Source organism: Bolinopsis microptera, chromosome 5, assembly GCF_026151205.1.
Source record: "Bolinopsis microptera isolate Bmic1 chromosome 5, MBARI_Bmic_1.0, whole genome shotgun sequence".
NCBI lineage: Eukaryota > Metazoa > Ctenophora > Tentaculata > Lobata > Bolinopsidae > Bolinopsis > Bolinopsis microptera.
The window spans coordinates 9351492-9368998 of record NC_087076.1 but is presented as its reverse complement, the minus strand read 5'-3'; the positions used below and the strand labels follow the sequence as shown (position 1 = coordinate 9368998).

Here is a 17507-nt window from a genome sequence, read left to right as displayed (position 1 = left end):
TCAAAAAAAGTCACAAAAAAAATTTTTAATCTTAATCTCAATCAGTCCTTCGAAATAAATTCTCACCAGGCAGGAAGTGTAAGAACACTATCAAATCAGTTTCAGATTTCCGACTCATTTTGCAATAGTAGCAGCACCAAGCACCGATAAACGGTCCGCAAAAATCCCTACCGTCCCCGGTGACAACGTTGGTCACAACCGGAGGAAATGTAATTGGTAACCAAATATCTGACCTATTCCTAGAACTAAACAACAAACAGATCTGGTCGTCTTGACAGGACGCACACCGACAAGTTGAATACAAGGAATGAATGGAATGTTTCAAGTTAAGACTCCATCGAACGAATGTTCTTATTTCATGCCGTATCTCATAGGTAACCTGATAATGTTCATGAAGTCGCGTACAACCAACAACTTACTAGACAGAGAAACTAAACCCCTGATCTACCCTTTACTAGGGCCGAGTTTGCTGAACAAGTATATCATTTTATCACAAAAAACTGAAGGCTGAACTGATTCTGATAAATGTCATTGATAGCGTAAGATTGGAATCGTTTATGTGGATTGATACAGCTGCTCACACGCATGTGTCTTCTACGCTTTTTCCGAGAGAAACATCTGAAATACAACAATAAGCACATTTAAGACATATCAACACTAAATTGGATCAAAAACTTGGACTGTGAGGACAAACTGGTGGTATAGGAACACAGGTATTGTACATTCCTGTGGTCACTCAAACAAAGAAGATATAATGAAGAGCCAGTGTAATAATGTACAAGTCCACACTACGACCCTAAAGGTGGGACTCAGACCGCTACAGACCGCTAAAGGTGGGACCTACAGACCGCTACAAAGTACAAACCGCTAAAGGTGGGACTGCAACTACAGATCGCTAAAGGTGTGACTTGCAACAAACAGAATCGATAAAGGTGTTACTGCAGACCGCTACAGACTGCTTAAGGTGGGACTGCAGCTACTGACAGCGAAAGGTGGGACTGCAGACCGCTACAGACTGCTTAAGGTGGGACTGCAGCTACTGACCGCAAAAGGCCAGGTGGGACTGCCAAGCTACAGACCGCTAAAGGTGGGACTGGCAGCAACAGGGACCGATAAAGGTGGTACTGCAGCTACGACCGTAAAAGTTGGGACAACAGACGCGCTCAAAGATAGCTGTAATATGAAAGGTCCCTGCAGTACACTTATATATTACACATGAATTAGTAAAGAGTCGTCGTTTTCATGTAATGGGCTAAGAGCCATCATAACACAAAACACTATGATTTGAGCTGAGATCCAGATGAACACCGCCCATTTATTTTCACCTTGCCAGCTAATCTAGATCAATCAAAACCTCCATACCATTCAAAAAACTAATTAAGCTAACATTTTCTAGCGAAGGGAGAGGGAGACTGGATTTTTGTTTAAATGTCCACATACTGTGGACTGAAACCACGTTTTTCTAGGTACCGACCATAGATGACTACTGTACTGCAATACCCTGATGGGCATTGTAATTAAATTGTGTTAATTCTATTCTTTAATACTCTAATATTGTTTAATAATTTAAAAGTCAAACTTCATAAGCGTTCTAAAGTACGTAGTTAATTTGGAGCGCGAAAACATTAAACTTTATCAAACAAACAAAAACGAACAAAATTACTGCACCCGTTTTCACACAATCCATTCTGCAACACCAATCGATGGTACATAGCGTACCTACATTTATAATACTTTGCAAACATCGACTTTTCTAAAAGCCAAAGTCTACCTTACAGCACAAACGTGACTTTTCACAAATTTGTGCACATCTAATGATAATGCAAACCTATGACTAATCAGTAAGGTATAAAAAAATAAGTAATATGATAAATTTGAAATGTATAAATACATGTTATAGTATAATGCACGAATATATATCCGGAAACCTAGGTGTGTTAACATAAGTTATTAGCCAGGACAGCTCACCTGCATATTTGTCTTGGCCTGATGTTTGGTTTGAGAACTTCACAAAATTGGCTCACAATACATCCCGCTGACATTGTAATCTCTGAAAGGGGGTTTAAAATGAGGTGTAATATATTATATTTTATACTATTTTCACAATTACAATTAAATACATTTGTTAAGTCTTTATTAAAATATTATTACAATATTATGCTTTAATAACGAAAACCAGGTTGTAACCATCCACACATGTCTACATAACACGAGGACTTTTTTTATCTAGAATGAAAAGCTTAAATACTATCACACTAATACTAAATTTTGATGAGTTCCTTCTTTTAATTTTAATACTTTAAAAACGCTTCGATCATAACAATTTAATGTAATGTAAAATGTAATACAATTTAAAGTAAAACCTAATTTTAATAAAACACGTTTATTAAACTGAAAGTCGTTTATAATGGTAACAGTTGATCAAGCGCAAGAAAAAAAAAACAATAGTCAAAAGTAAATGAATTAAAAAAAAGCATCAGTTAATTGTTAGTACAACTCAGCAAATATCAAAAACCTAAATAAATAAAACCCGGGAACGATTAAAACTTGACCACTGTCGTTATGTATCTGCGGTTTTGGTCTGTCTTTTTAATTTCAACATACACATTAAGATCCATCATAACATTTCTCTTCGACATTGGATTTGAGACGAGGATATACTTTTTTTCAACTTATCGTCCGGCTTCTCTCTGCTTGACTTTGGTCTGACATCCTTTGCAAGTGTTCACAGATCCACACTCTTTGCAGCACCCCATTGGGTACCACCCCGGTTATCAGACACGCCCGAGACAAAGAGAACCAGTCTCACTGCAGATAAAACATTGAGCGTAGAAACCCCTCGATATCTCTCCTAGGACATGTACTTGATGTGTGCTCGTTGAGCCACCTTACAACAAACTCCGATCCCCTTGTCGTATCCTTTGGGGCAGTGTGAAGCTTTGTATCGTGTACTCCTGCACACTAAACAGGGATCCATCGCTGCACGGGCGGTTACGGTGCATCGTCAGCCCTTGATCTTTTTCTTGCTTCTTGGTCCATTTAGAAAACTTGAGCGACCCTTTACCTTGTTTTAGATATGTTGAGACGTGATACTTTATTTGGTGAGGACATTTTTGGCGTATTCTAACATCCCGATTTGGATTGCATCTGTGACCAACTTTGCTTGTTTCTCTTTTCTTTAAGTTCTTTATAACCTTACCCTGACTGTGAGCAGTTGGGCTTATTGTGCACTGGGGGTCAACCTGTAACCTTTTCAACCAACATTCTTCAAATTCCTTCAGCTTTTTTCTTCTTTTTCTTTCTTCGTGGTTTTTCATGTTACTTTCCACGACGGTTTGTTCAGTGCTGACCAAGATGAAGCTCTTCAGCTGTTTCCTTACCTAATACTGGTTTAGCATATCACGTGCATGATCTGAACGATTTAATGTTAGCGTGAAATCTTACAATAAGAAGTTAAATTATTTGACATATTTAAAGTAAATAGTGTCCAGTAAACTTAATTATTGAAGCCCACACTAAACATTTTTGTAGATTTTTCCAATAATGATACCTTTTTGAAAGTCTCGTAGAAAATGGCGACTACTTCATAAGACTTAAGTACTCCAAAAAATACCTGCACACTAAATTTAATCTTTAGCAAAGGTGCATAATATGATGTACATTTAAATACTACATAATACAATATTATAACGTGATAGACTATCTACATTATTGGGGATTAAGAACAAACAGTATCTGATCTGAAAAATCTTCTTAAAGTAAAGTTGTTTTGACACAATATAAATGTGACAACTTCCACGAAATATCTCTGAGTCCTTGAGAACACTGTCCATGTGATAACCACATCTCACATATTATTGTAATAAAACGAATTAATAATTAATATTCGTGCTGTAAAAAATCTGAAAGATCGCCGTGATCGAAAACACGCAATAGAGGCCTAAATGATTGGTTCAAGACAGATTAAAGCCTTGTGTGGTAGAATAGGGAGGATCTAGTTAGTTTCACGAAGTTAGCAGATGCTTAGCTCCAACCTGCTTTACTGAAAATGTGAAAACTTGTTAACTCATTGAATAAAAATGTACTTTATTGATGAATACATGGTAAAATCAAATCATTAAATTGTTAGAAGAATAAAAAATCTTATCAAAACTTAAGATGAGCTTTCCCTACCATCTTTTAGGACTTTATGATTTTGTGCACATCTCACCAGATTGAAAGAAATGGTTTATGATTACCATTTTCCGAGGTAATTTTTAATCATGTTAAACATGGAACAATGTTTGGTAAGAATATATATGTGATTTTTATCGACCTAATCGAAAGTTTAGCAAAAAGATGGTAGGGAAATTGCCATAGATTTTAGAATCATGCAAAATAAAAGATTTGTGTTTTTACTGTACTGTATACTACTACTGAGTTTACTTTCATAGCAAGCAAAGAGTCAAATCATATATTTGTAGATACTGCCAGTTTTAAACTACGGTCATTATTTACTGATAAGCAAGATAAACATTCAATGTTCAGCGAATGCACCATTTTATTATTGCTTGCTATGATCTAAAGATGTCACATATTGATCATGACACAATACTGTAACTACTACTACACAATAAGTTGTTGACGACAGTATACGAAATTTCGAGGATCATTCAACTTTATTTTAACACCCTACGCGCGTGGGGTGGACTCCTGGGGTGGACTTTTATTCAGCGCGTATTTTGTAGCCTGTTCAACTTGACGTTTTGATTCGTTACTATCTCAATGTCACAGATACACAGAATGTGAGGTGATCATCTTAAAGAGAAACGTCTCAGCTTTCACCTGGTGTAAAGTTTATCTTTGTACTCAAAATATAGCTCGCTCAGTGTGCAATAGAAGTTGACAATATAATAACCACGTCTGCGACCGGTCGTCAGATACCGGAGTGTTGCACAAAATTGGGTCCCTAAATTAAAATTCTATGACACAGTTACCATGCAGAAATGTCTAGGGAAACATTTGGTGAAAGTTTCAACTCTCTACTATAAAAATAGCGATAGTTATTGAAGATAAACCGTGAGAAACTCCCTCTTGTCGAGATCAACGCTCTAGGAACCTCCCTTCTGTACCACGTGACAACGATTTGAGCGTCACGTGGCCGTCACGTGACAAAAGTGCGCGCATCGGATGGAGCAGTCTCGTGGGAAATCCTGATTGCCTGATCGATCTCGTGGGAAATCCTGATTGCTACGGAAAGGGCTGACAACCACAGTTATTTCCCTTCCTCAATTTTCCAGTTCACTTGCTCAGTGCTGTCAGTTGTTTTTTGTTTGCCCTGCTATTATATAAACTTCACTCCGTCATAATCCCCTACTCTCCTATCCAATGAACTGTTTCTGTTACAGCTGCCATTCTGTTGACTGGACCCTAACTTAGTCTTATCATTTTCACTTGATAACTTTATCCGTGTGCACTTTCTCGAAACTCAACTTATCTTTGTCAAGACTCAGCTAATCTCAGAACTAAATGTTGCCTTAACAGACTTACTTGTCACTGCACTGGGCCCTCCTTTAAATGCAAATATCATATGAGCAGCTGATCGATTTATTGCTTGAACTGTGCATCCTTTTTAAAAATAAATAAGGTCAATTTTACTATCGTGAAACTTAGTCACTGAAGACAACGCAATCTGGCTGTGCCGGTTCCCCTCTGCCTAGATCACTTAGAATATCCATAGTTAGCAATACTTTTATCGTTTAATGCAGCGATATAGCCAGTTATCAATGCTACATAGTAGATTTTAGCCTGTTCCAATCATCCTTATACCGCGTTAATGGAATTTATGAAATTGCCTACCGTTCAAATCGCTCTCTGTTGTTAGCACCACACTGATTAACTACGATGTTCCAATTTTTTAGAATTATGTCCGACATAATTCTAATTTTTGCTGTTACAGCAGATAGTTATGGTGTAATGGCACGCAGGAATAAGTCATCCCTGTCCTCCAAAAAGCCCATGAAAAGGTATTTGGTAAGCTATGTCTTTTCCAATATCAAATCCAATGTATCACAATCTGTGGACTTTCTACTCAAAAACTAGATTGATTAATTGATAATTCATTGCTGATTGTTCACGCGCCCTGTATGGAAGTATATAAATGGTAATCCGCATACTCCAGGAAGAATTGAAGCAATCTCAAAAGAAAAGAAGGGAATCTGGATCCTTCGTCGGATCGTCAAAGAGCTTAGAGCTTTAGAGGGGAGCTCTACGCTTCACTGGCCATGCAAAGCAGGGAGAGTGACGGAGGCGGAGGCACTGCTGGCTGCTGGAACGGACATTAACAAGCTGGACAGAACGCAGTTTAACCCTTTCATGGACGCGATCAACTCAGGTAAATCATTCGACCGCCTTAACAATATGGGTTTATTGGTAATAGTAGCAAGAGGTTTTAGTCATGCGTTTGATTACAGCACAGTGTGAAACCCTGAAGCATACGTCGAGCTCTAAACTCTGTTTTGTCTAATAATCAATTATTTGAATATTGAAGAATTAAATTTGGTAACTGGATGATCACACAATTAACAGGACAGGTCGACTGTGCTAGATGGCTGCTGAGGCAAGACGGTTTAAAGCTTCAGACCGAGATATGGTCGTTTTGTAGGGAGAGGGTGCTAGAGTCATTGCTAACAGCTTAACAGAAGGTAAAATCCTGAACTTTTGTTCATTGATTAAAAATCACCATTCAGACATACAATCGTTCAGATGTAAAAATTATTTATTCACTATTTTGGATTACATTTAGTTACAGGACTAACATGCGACATCCGTCGTTGACCTTTGTCTTTAATTCAACAAGGTAGGGAGAGCGATCCATGGCTGTCCCGATAGACCCACTCAGACTCCTGCCGGAAGATACTCCTCCGGTTGATCCAGATGAGACAGTTCTAGCAGATGATCAGTTACAGACTGAAGAACATATCCCACAGATCAATGCGTCAACATCTGCAAATGAAGGTACTTCAATCTGCTCTTCTTGTATATGTCTTTGTGCCTGCGTCTGTGATTGTACTGAAGTGTACTCTGTGTGTTTGTGTCTGTGTCTGTCTTTGTATCGTGTGTGTGTCTCTGATTGTACTGCGTGTGTCTGTAATTGTAATGTAGTGCACTGAAGTGAACTATGTGTGTTTATGTGTGTGTGTCTGTGTGTGCTGTGTGTGTCTGTGTGTACTGTGTCTGTCTGTGTGTCCGTCTGTGTCTGTGTGTGTCTGTGTTTATGCCTGTGTCTGTGTGTCTATGTCTGTATGTGTTTGTGGGTGTGTGTCTGTGTGTCCTTGTCTGTGTGTAACTGTGTCTGTCTGTGTGTCTGTCTGTGTGTCCGTCTGTGTCTGTGTTTATGCCTGTATGCCTGTCTGTCTGTGTCTCTGTGTGTGTGTCTGTGTGTGTGTGTGTGTGTGTGTGTGTGTGTGTGTGTGTGTGTGTGTGTGTGTGTGTGTGTGTGTGTGTGTGTGTGTGTGTGTGTGTGTGTGTGTGTGTGTGTGTGTGTGTGTGTGTGTGTGTGTGTGTGTGTGTGTGTGTGTGTGTGTGTGTGTGTGTGTGTGTGTGTGTGTGTGTGTGTGTGTGTGTGTGTGTGTGTGTGTGTGTGTGTGTGTGTGTGTGTGTGTGTGTGTGTGTGTGTGTGTGTGTGTGTGTGTGTGTGTGTGTGTGTGTGTGTGTGTGTGTGTGTGTGTGTGTGTGTGTGTGTGTGTGTGTGTGTGTGTGTGTGTGTGTGTGTGTGTGTGTGTGTGTGTGTGTGTGTGTGTGTGTGTGTGTGTGTGTGTGTGTGTGTGTGTGTGTGTGTGTGTGTGTGTGTGTGCGTTCTTTCATAGAAGTTGTTATTTCCAAGATACGAAGTTCGAAAAGCTAGCATTTAGTAATAGACGAATTTTGCAGCTGATATCAGAATCGACATGATGATGGTACTACACGAGATGCTCATGGAAAAGGTCTCCGTTTGCTTTCCTCCTCCCACGAGCAGTACAAAGTGTGGGTTCAACTTTAATCTGATAGAAGATATCGTATGCGGAACCCAAGCCCGGCCATGTCTGTACATAATAACGAAAGAAACCGGTAAGTTTCTAATCATGTAAATGTTCGGCCGAACGTTTGCATTCATTTTAGACTAGTGACGAAAATCAACAATCGTTTGCCAGTTTGGTTTGCAAAATCGACAAAAAATAGTCCATTCCCCATGGCCATGATATTAGAATTCTGCCCGTTGAAATCGGCCACACTGATTTTTATCATTGAACTTCACATTGATGACATGTTCATTCTCTACAGGTTATGCTGCGAGGGCGTTTACCTCGATAGATGTTGAAAATGCCCACAGCATTATAAATCATTTGGACCGCCGAGGGGTCCAAAACTCCTCAATCGAAGAGCTTAGTAGACATGCCAGCAACCTACAGAGACTTCAAATTCTCAGGAAACCTCTCTAGGACGGTAATACATTAACTTGTTTAGTTAATAAATTTAATAAGTAGATTTTGAGTGATGATTACTGAATACAGATATCGAGCCTCGAGGTACCATAAAAAGGGTATATAAACTTATCACTTATGCTTATATAATGCTTATACTATCAATGAATATCAAATCGCCTTCTCTAGTTATCAAACCCAACACAAGTTAAATCTCTGCCTACAAGGACTATTTGATATTTACAACAGACCGAGTGAATGTCTCAATCTTTTCAGGAAGCTTTATACTCCGACATCCACGATTTACCACGCCCCTGAGATCGACAAAGGTCTTTCTGATAGATTGACTTCCAGCCAATTCGATCTATCGAAGCCGAGTGGGAAGAACAAAGAACTGAAACCCCATCATGGTCGCAACGATGCTCCTCGCGGACAAGGGAGAGTTAGGGCCATCGGTGGTCACAAGACTGGATAATATTTATTTTTTAAGCGTTGAGGTTGTCACGAAAGCGTACTGTAACGGGACTATCAGATTTGAGTGATTTGATTTTGTGATTTGCAGTTCACGTGATTTTATTGTGATTTTAGACTGTAAAAACTATAAAGGTTCAAGTTGAACTATCGTCGCCATGATTATGTATTTTGGAACTGTTCACGTTGAAATTGCTTCGTTAATCAGCAGTCTTCCTTGGTTACTTTCTACTGTGTAATGCAGCTACGATCAACGATACTTAGCTAGTACATTCATAGTAACACTAACTGCACTGAGAAGAGTAAAAAATTTGAGCTTTGACGGAATAACATTTCCTTGTTTTTAGATACGGTTACTACTCTAGTGAGGGGTTCATAGCTGATCATTAAGGTCTTACTCACAATAATTTGTGCTCTGATATTGGCCGTACTGACGGCTGTTGAAAAAGCCACTCCGTCAGATGCGCGCCGCAAGAGTCCACCCCTGTAGACCCCACTACGTACAAAATTTGAAATTTTCCCAAAAACTTCTGATTAAGCTAGTTTGTTTTCAATAACTTTTGCAATATTTACAGTAGACCCTTCAAATTTTCACCAAATGTTACTCCAGACATTTCTGCATGGTAACTGTGTCATAGAATTTTAATTTAGGGACCCAATTTTGTGCAACACTCCGGTATCTGACGACCGGTCGCAGACGTGGTTATTGTATTGTCAACTTCTATTGCACACTGAGCGAGCTATATTTTGAGTACAAAGATAAACTTTACACCAGGTGAAAGCTGAGACGTTTCTCTTTAAGATGATCACCTCACATTCTGTGTATCTGTGACATTGAGATAGTAACGAATCAAAACGTCAAGTTGAACAGGCTACAAAATACGCGCTGAATAAAAGTCCACCCCAGGAGTCCACCCCACGCGCGTAGGGTGTTTAAATCGATCTTCATTCAAATTTCATATAATTCTATCCCTGCTCGTCATGTATATATTTCATAACATTCAAAGGTTCATAGGTTTCATTCAATGCCACATACTTGGGAATGGGGATCACCGAATCGAATCAGATATGACGATCTAATCGTCGCGATTATTAACATTTCGAGAAGATTCCAAATTTCCAGCAATTTTAGGTTCAGCAACAATTAACATGACATTCATAATATATAACAACTACTTAAACAAATGCAACTTAATTACAATAATTTTAATTTGCTGAAAAACGTTTATTTGAAGAGCAGAAAGGTTTCATGTTCAGAATCAATCTAGAGATTGATCTCAATGCAATGCTGAAAGACATGATACATTCAAACGGAAACTGCACGTGGGCAACAATTGGGTACAACCTCTAGTTCGGGAAATGCTTTGGAAAATGGCTGTGAACTCATTATAGAAGTTATTGCAGCCTCTTCCCTAAAATGAAGCAATTTGTGTCATAAATGTTGATGCGAGAACATGAGGCATAAGTTTTTGTCTCAGCGATGAGTTTAAGTTGCAAATATGAAAGAATCTTTTCTGCCAATTCACAAATATGGGAAATATAGATAACTTTATTTTAATTAAGGAAGTGTATAACTCGACTTTAAAGAAATATTCAGTACTCACGCTTCAGTCATGAAGGTTGGCAGGTTTATCTGATCTTTCTCACACCCATCAGGTCGAGCATTATATTTCTTCACTCCTAGTGTCTTCAGAGCTGAGGATATAAAGTTTTATTACTATGATAAGCGCAGCTTATTGGGATGAGATGTCTTGTAAAATAGTCATGTGCTGAATGAACAACTATCACAAATTAATAGAGATTTGCTAGGGAAATAATTCGGTTCGGTTGCTTTCAAAAATCATGCTATTGTCAATTTCGATTTACTAACTAAACTAATATCATCTATTAGCTGGTTATTAACAAAACGTTATAACGTACCACTTCTATACTGTTCCATGCTGATGTAGCCCTTGTTAGTGACATCCAGCATCCCAAACACAGCAGTCATGTTGGCATCGGTGAACATGGCGGGGTAGTCTCCCTTCTCGTCTCTGTACTCTTTCAATGTCTCCAAGTACTTTATCATGAACTTCTTGGCGTTTTCTGACAAACATTCAATTCATTTAAAAAGAAATATTTTAGAATAAAATTAGCAGAAGGAGTAATAACCTACTATAACTTGTATGGATTGCAAGAGTGTAATTTTTCAGAGTCAAAGCCCAGCTCATAAAGTTTATATTATGTACTATTTAAATAGTGCCATTATCCTTTCACAAATTATAGAGAACTCCATATTAAAAAATACTTCATTAAATCTTAAATATTTTTAAAAAAACATTTCGATAATTTAAGCTCCTTTAACCTGGCTGGGAATGAATGAGGGCAGCTGTCATGTTCTCAAAGAGTTCTGGAATTCTGTGCTTCTGAACATATGCCTCAGCCATTTGACTTTTTGGGTTTGTGGGTACTGCTGCTGTGGTCATGATTGCCTCAAAAGATTGGACACACCTAATATACAATATAGTAAATAGTGTGTAAGATTAATGAAAGTTTCAAGTTTTAACTGCAGCAATACACATCATTTCTATACAGTGAAAGTAAAGATCGAAAATGTTTTAAATAATAATATTATCATCAAAAGATAAATGATAAATAGAGTATGTAATGTGGATTGTGGACTGTGGCTTGAAGAGATATTTGATTTATCAAAAGCTACACATTGAATTTACTAAATTAACTTAAATTCAATAGGACAAAATAAGTAGAGTCTCTGTAACATTGAAACACTCCCTCTCAGTTTGAATGCCATGGTAGAAGCCGTTGAGTCATCAAATTAGAAAGAGAAATGGTGAAAATCGAACTCTCTCATCATTGGAGGCCAGACTCAGGATCCCTCATTGACAATGGCAAAAAACTCAAGAAAGATGCGGAAGTCACAAATGCAAACACTCGAGCACGCTTCTTAGAGTCAAAGACAGCAGATATGAAAACTCTGATGCTACTGTATAGAAAGCTATCAATTATGAGCCCTGGAAATCAATAACAAGAAATGCAGCCGTTTTTCTTTTGTGGATGGCCACTCAATTTCCTGATCCGTGATGACTTATTTTATTATATTCAATAAAACCTGGGTCCCCAGTCTTTGCTGTTTATAAGCATACAGATATAGCGGAGTGATATATATATATTCTGATATCAACAAAAAGCAGCACCCAAAAAGCATTCATTAGGAGGGTAGAATTTCTTTGAGAACAAAATGAATCTTTCCATGACTTAGCCAACTAGAAAGACTATAAAACAAAGACTCTGCAAACATCTCAGAGAACTGATAACACCTTAAAGAATAAAGAGGGAGGATCCTGGACCCCGAAATCTACCACCTTTCTGTACTTTCGGAGGTACAAATGTGGCAGGAAACCAGGGCTCATGCTCATGCTGCCGCTGGGCTAAAGCAGTAGAGGAGATGGCGGCTTCTCTGGGAACTAACACATCCTGAAACAGACCAACACTATCCAGGGTGAGAATCCTTGTCGCGTTTTTGGTCAATTTCGCCGGGGCTCATGTCTTTCCTCGAGGGAGCATTAGTGTCTACAGAAAAACTGACAAATCCTAGCGAAGTCCAATCCGAACCACATCTTCCATCAGAGGTGGTGCTGGGTCAGCTGGTTACTGAACGGATTGGCCTGGAGAATGACATAGTCCTATTATTCTCAAGTTAACCATAGAGGGAGTCAGGCGCTGTTCGCTCACGGCTGGTTCTTGGAGCCAACACCCTCAGCCCCACAGAAGTGGGAGCACTGTCGGTGGTGGCTTACCCAGAGAACGGACAGTGTCTCTCCTTCTTTCTTCTTGGACTTGCATTGCTGCTGGCGAGTCAGCCAGTAGCAATGCAGCATCTCACTCACTCAATCACATCAGCAGTTCAAACACAGAGACTGGCACTCTCTATTCCGCCACGGAAAGTGGACAAAATAACCCATCCAGTCATGGAAAAATGACATTATTGAACCAGCCGCAAAACCATGTACAACCACGGAATATCACTAAAACTCCAAAGTGAGCGCTCTACAACAGGAAGAGTCTGGAAAGCGCCAAGGCAAACTTTTATACAAAGGACCAAAATCAGCACTCCACGAGAGCGCGTGACAGCCGCGCGCAGCATAACAAAACAATCTGAAACAAAGGGATGTCAAAAGATAAATACGTGAAACCAAAGATAAACCAAAGGAACAACACACCAGGGTTCGAGTTTAATATCATCTCAACTCGATCCTCCTAAATACTAAAAGCATGACACAACCTCGAGGATCACCAGGGCAGGCCCGCTAGCATAATGCGGTGGTAGTTCCTCGAAGTAACGCACTACCTTTTCCGGGAGGGTGTTTCGACACCTGACTCCTTACGGGTTCTATGGAGTCTCTCGATGACGGATCATTATGGCAGATAACCTTAGGGTCATCGCCGATCCACCGGGTCATAACAATGTTATGTCTTTTGGACGTACCGGGCTCTGCGAACCCCATGCCAAGCAGAGCAGACGGTACAAAGCCTGCAGTCCAAAGGAGCTCCATCAGACGTTAGCCACAAGGCGGACGTAGCCTCCTTGCTAATCCGGGGAGGTAGAGTGAGCGCCCTCGACCTAAAAAAAAAGAAAAAAAAAAAAAAAAAAGACCAACACTATGTCCCAACGCACTGGTGTTGGGATGTCTGCCCCCGGGTCCTGCCCGGGTCAATAAAGCAGTCAAGCATCATGTATGTTATGTTGAGCATTCTCAACCAGCAGATGTGGGAACTGCCACGAAAGACCGAAACAGATCTAAAGAAACAGTCAGCAAAATCGGAAAAATAGACGAATCAGACGAATTAAGCATAAATGACATCATTGCCATGTCTGAAGTGGTTTGTAAATGGACCATTGTTAGCCCCAAGCATTTTGGTCCCTCGTTCCTGCCACTCAGCATTGCCTACTGTAAAGTAGACATTTTTCCAGGACATAGTTAGGGCAAGAGTTGATTTTTCTGTGAACAAATTCGTAACAAAGGTTTGTCTACTGGAATGTGTTGTCCATAGTCCCAGGAACCACAAAAAACCCGTCCAGCTGAAACTTTTGGGCAAAAATTTTTATAGTAATTTTTCTCCAGGAACCCATACGCCCCACCCCTAATATTGGTTATTCGGCTCCCGGAGGTCTTGATATCTCCATAGGGGGTGCAAAATGACCGCAATGGCCACATTATGGCAGGCGAATGATAGTTTCAGAACGATTGGGGCTTTATTTTTCGAAATAAATGGAATTTTTCGAAATTTTTCTCAATTTTATTGAAATTTCGAAAAAAATACACCAAATTATTTTGAACGCTTATTTCAAATCTTACTCGGGATATCAAGGTTAACTAACAAACAACAGATTATTGACCAACCCCCAGACAGCTATTCGACGGTACATACTACTCTGGTTGAATGTCTTAAGTTATCCTACAGTGAGCCGATGATAATCACATTCGATTTGCCATTGTGGATTAAGGCCACCTGAATAGTACTGGAAACTGGGATGCCTATTGTGGTCAGGGTTGGGGGCTTCCACACTCTCACGAGTTTTCTTGGCTGCATAGGCTATATAATGGCAGACTCGGGTTTAGAGGAGCTCATCAAACTCGTGTATCCTGGAGACGTCACGCATATATCGGATGGAGGATCTTACTATAAAGCGTTGAGAGCCCACTTTCTGATCGACGCCGCTCTTTGTTGTTTCATTATAGAGGAAGAAGTTTACGACGATGAACTAGTAGACTTGGAAGGTTACATCAACAAATGTGTGAACGAAAATGTAGGTGTTAACTTTAAGACTAAATCTATTCAGGATCTATCAGAGAGAATAACTCTGCTTCTAAAGAACCTTTTTTCCAACAGTAGAACAGCAGCTCTATGGGTTACTTACCACAACATGATAACACTAGTAAAGGACTTCATAAGAGCAGAGAGGTTGCACGACTACAATATGCATTTATCAGCAGTAGCTTTGATGCTGCCCTACTTTGCAGCAGCTGGAAGGGGACAGTATGATGATGATGATGAAAATCTAAATATTATAGGCTACAATGAGCATTTTAGTAACAAATAGTATGAAAGATCTGAAATTTAAAAAATAAAAACCCTAAAAATATTTACACCCCAAGTTAAAAATATAAATATGCAAAAGCTTTAAGACTGTATTTGGAGCAGGATGCTATTTTTAAAGTCAAGTATGAGGCGCTTTTAAAGACCTTTAAAGTAACTGGGCTTCACACGGTTTGTTACAACAACCACGAGTGGGCCGGGGTGTGGACTGACCTCTCCATAGAGCAGAGTCTTATGAGGGCAGCTAAATTTAGTGGTGGATTAACAAGTGGAAGGATGCGTAATCGTGAGTCCGCTCACAAGTTATGGGTGGCCACCCTGAATCAGATGGCTTTAATAAATCAGTCTTTTAGAGATTCATTAGCTAATTCATCGAAGCGAGGAGTACCAACTAAAGCTGCCATCCACTCAGATGCAGATCTTACCAAGTCATCAATCAAGAAAAACTGTGATGTATTTGGAAAATTATTAACTTGGTTTAAAGTTACTGTCGACATTACAGAATCCGAAGATAAGACTAAGTTAATATCTTTTTCGACTGGTCTTATATCACAGCCTGGGAACGATGAGGTGAATCCCGAGGAATGTTTGGCCGTTGGGGCTGTCCTTCAACGTGAGCTAGATGGGTTGACATTCATCGATAAGATAAGTATCAAAGGTAAAGCAAAGAACTTGACACAACTAAGAAAGCAGGTTAAAGTGAATAATAAAAGCGTTGCAGTCGATCCGTTGAAGTGTTTTAACCGTTAAGTCTTGGTTGCTGATAGAGAGACTTCAATAGAGGAATGCCTAACATACGAGTTAACTGTGGTGCCGATGAGCTTATTTGATCAATATCAGATGATGAGGAAATCTAATAAGGCTGCTCTTGGTATAAACCAATCTACACTTAAATCTTGCAGCTTCACGATCCCACTAGTCATTGATGGAGGTTGGCTAATTCACCAACTAAGCAATGGAGTACTTGAAGCTTATCCCTAAAAATAGGGAAGTTACTGTGATTTTTGATGAATATGAGCCTTCTACTAAAGATCACGAGCACAAGAGGAGAGTTAAAGCGTTCTGTGCTAATATTGCTGTAAAGAAATCCACCTTTTGTACTGTCACCAAAACAACATTTCTGAGCAACAAAAATAACAAAAAAGAACTGATCGACCTTATCTCAAGCATTTTTACTGTAAATGGTATTGAAGTGATCAGAGCTTGTAACGATGCTGATACTTTAATTGCAAAGAAAACATTGGAAATGTCATTCCTTGGCGATGTTGAATTGAAAGCAGGGGATACCGATATAGTTCAAGTCTATTAGTACATCATTTCAACAGTGACCATCACAATGATATTTATCTAACAACGAAGAAGGGTACATATTCAATCAAAGAAATATCAAGTCATCTAGATCATAAAGAAAAGGAGATACTTCTTCTAATTCATAGTATTTGTGATAGCGTCAGTGGACTGTTTGGTTTTAGCAAGGTTAAAGTGCTAAAGAAAGCTCTCACCTTTAATGAGCAAGGTCAGTTGGCAACATTACTTTCGGTGAGAGAATCAAAAGAAAAGATTATTGAGGCAGGCCTCTGTTTTTTGCAGTACATTTATGGTGACAAGAAAAAGACTCTTTCTGCTTTGAGATTCCTAGCATACAATAGGATGGTAGCGAAAAAGAGTCTCAATCCGAATAGGGTACCTCCAACAATAGCTTCAGCAACGGAGCACATCCTTAGAGCTTACTTACAGTACTATAACTGGGTCATGCTTAACGCTGACAGTCTGAATCCCCTTGACTACGGCTGGAAATTGGCTCCTGGTGGCACTTACGAACCAGTTGCAACAAAAGCTATAATTGCTCCAGAGTCTATTTTGAACCTTATATGTTGTAACTGTTCTGTCGATGTGGAATAGGCCTGTTTGACTTTCAGACGTTCATGTAGAAAATATGGCTTTAATTGTTTGCCAGCTTGTGGACGATGCCATGGTATGAACTGCACAAACATTAGACATGATGAACCTGAAGAACAAGCGAATTTTGATTAATATTAACTGTGTATCAATAATTGTCTTGGTATTTACTGAGAATACACATTTTAGATTAACTGTATTTGTTATTTGTAGATGAGTTTTTAAATAGATTTGAAATAAGCGTTAAAAATAATTTGGTGTATTTTTTTCGAAATTTCAATAAAATTTCGAAAAATTTCGAAAAATTCCATTTATTTCGAAAAATAAAGCTCCAATCGTTCTAAAACTATCATTCGCCTGCCATGATGTGGCCATTGCGGTCATTTTGCACCCCCTATGGAGATCTCAAGACCTTCGGGAGCCGAATAACCAATATTAGGGGTGGGGCGTATGGGTTCCTGGAGAAAAATTACTATAAAAATTTTTGCCCAAAAGTTTCAGCTGGACGGGTTTTTTGTGGTTCCTGGGACTATGGACAACACATTCCTGTAGACAAACCTTTGTTACGAGTTTGTTCACAGATTGACCCATAAACAG

General features: G+C 39.2%; 2 protein-coding genes across 4 annotated transcripts in view; one reads left to right on the top strand and one right to left on the bottom strand.

The window, feature by feature from the left end:
* Positions 1–3997: 3997 nt before the first annotated feature.
* LOC134815205 (uncharacterized) overlaps positions 3998–17507 on the bottom strand; it is a 95069-nt gene continuing 81559 nt past the window's right edge. For both annotated transcript variants that reach the window (XM_063823718.1, XM_063823717.1), the window contains exons 2-6: positions 11257–11404; positions 10833–10997; positions 10517–10607; positions 10258–10324; positions 3998–4042 (exon numbers count right to left, since the gene is read on the bottom strand). In XM_063823718.1, the coding sequence (XP_063679788.1) occupies positions 4040–4042; positions 10258–10324; positions 10517–10607; positions 10833–10997; positions 11257–11377 (447 nt within the window). In that variant the 5' untranslated portion in view covers positions 11378–11404 and the 3' untranslated portion in view covers positions 3998–4039. The remainder of the gene's footprint in view (positions 4043–10257; positions 10325–10516; positions 10608–10832; positions 10998–11256; positions 11405–17507) is intronic.
* Positions 6245–9116, top strand: LOC134815204 (uncharacterized). Of its 2 annotated transcripts, XM_063823715.1 has the most exons (6): positions 6245–6373; positions 6568–6683; positions 6839–6996; positions 7912–8088; positions 8302–8463; positions 8718–9116. In XM_063823715.1, exons 3-5 carry the CDS (start codon positions 6855–6857, stop codon positions 8457–8459), a joined length of 477 nt encoding a protein of 158 aa, XP_063679785.1. In that variant the 5' UTR covers positions 6245–6373; positions 6568–6683; positions 6839–6854; the 3' UTR covers positions 8460–8463; positions 8718–9116. The 2 variants fall into 2 exon arrangements, with proteins under 2 accessions (XP_063679785.1, XP_063679786.1); XM_063823716.1 differs by lacking the exons at positions 6245–6373; positions 6568–6683 and having other exon boundaries at positions 6692–6996.

Bases quoted from the DNA above. Each gene is read 5' to 3' on its own strand.
- LOC134815204 (XM_063823715.1), top strand. From the start codon at position 6,855: ATGGCTGTCCCGATAGACCCACTCAGACTCCTGCCGGAAGATACTCCT. The intron at 6,997-7,911 runs GTACTTCAATCT...CGAATTTTGCAG, and splicing joins GTCAACATCTGCAAATGAAG to CTGATATCAGAATCGACATG. The intron at 8,089-8,301 runs GTAAGTTTCTAA...CATTCTCTACAG, and splicing joins CATAATAACGAAAGAAACCG to GTTATGCTGCGAGGGCGTTT.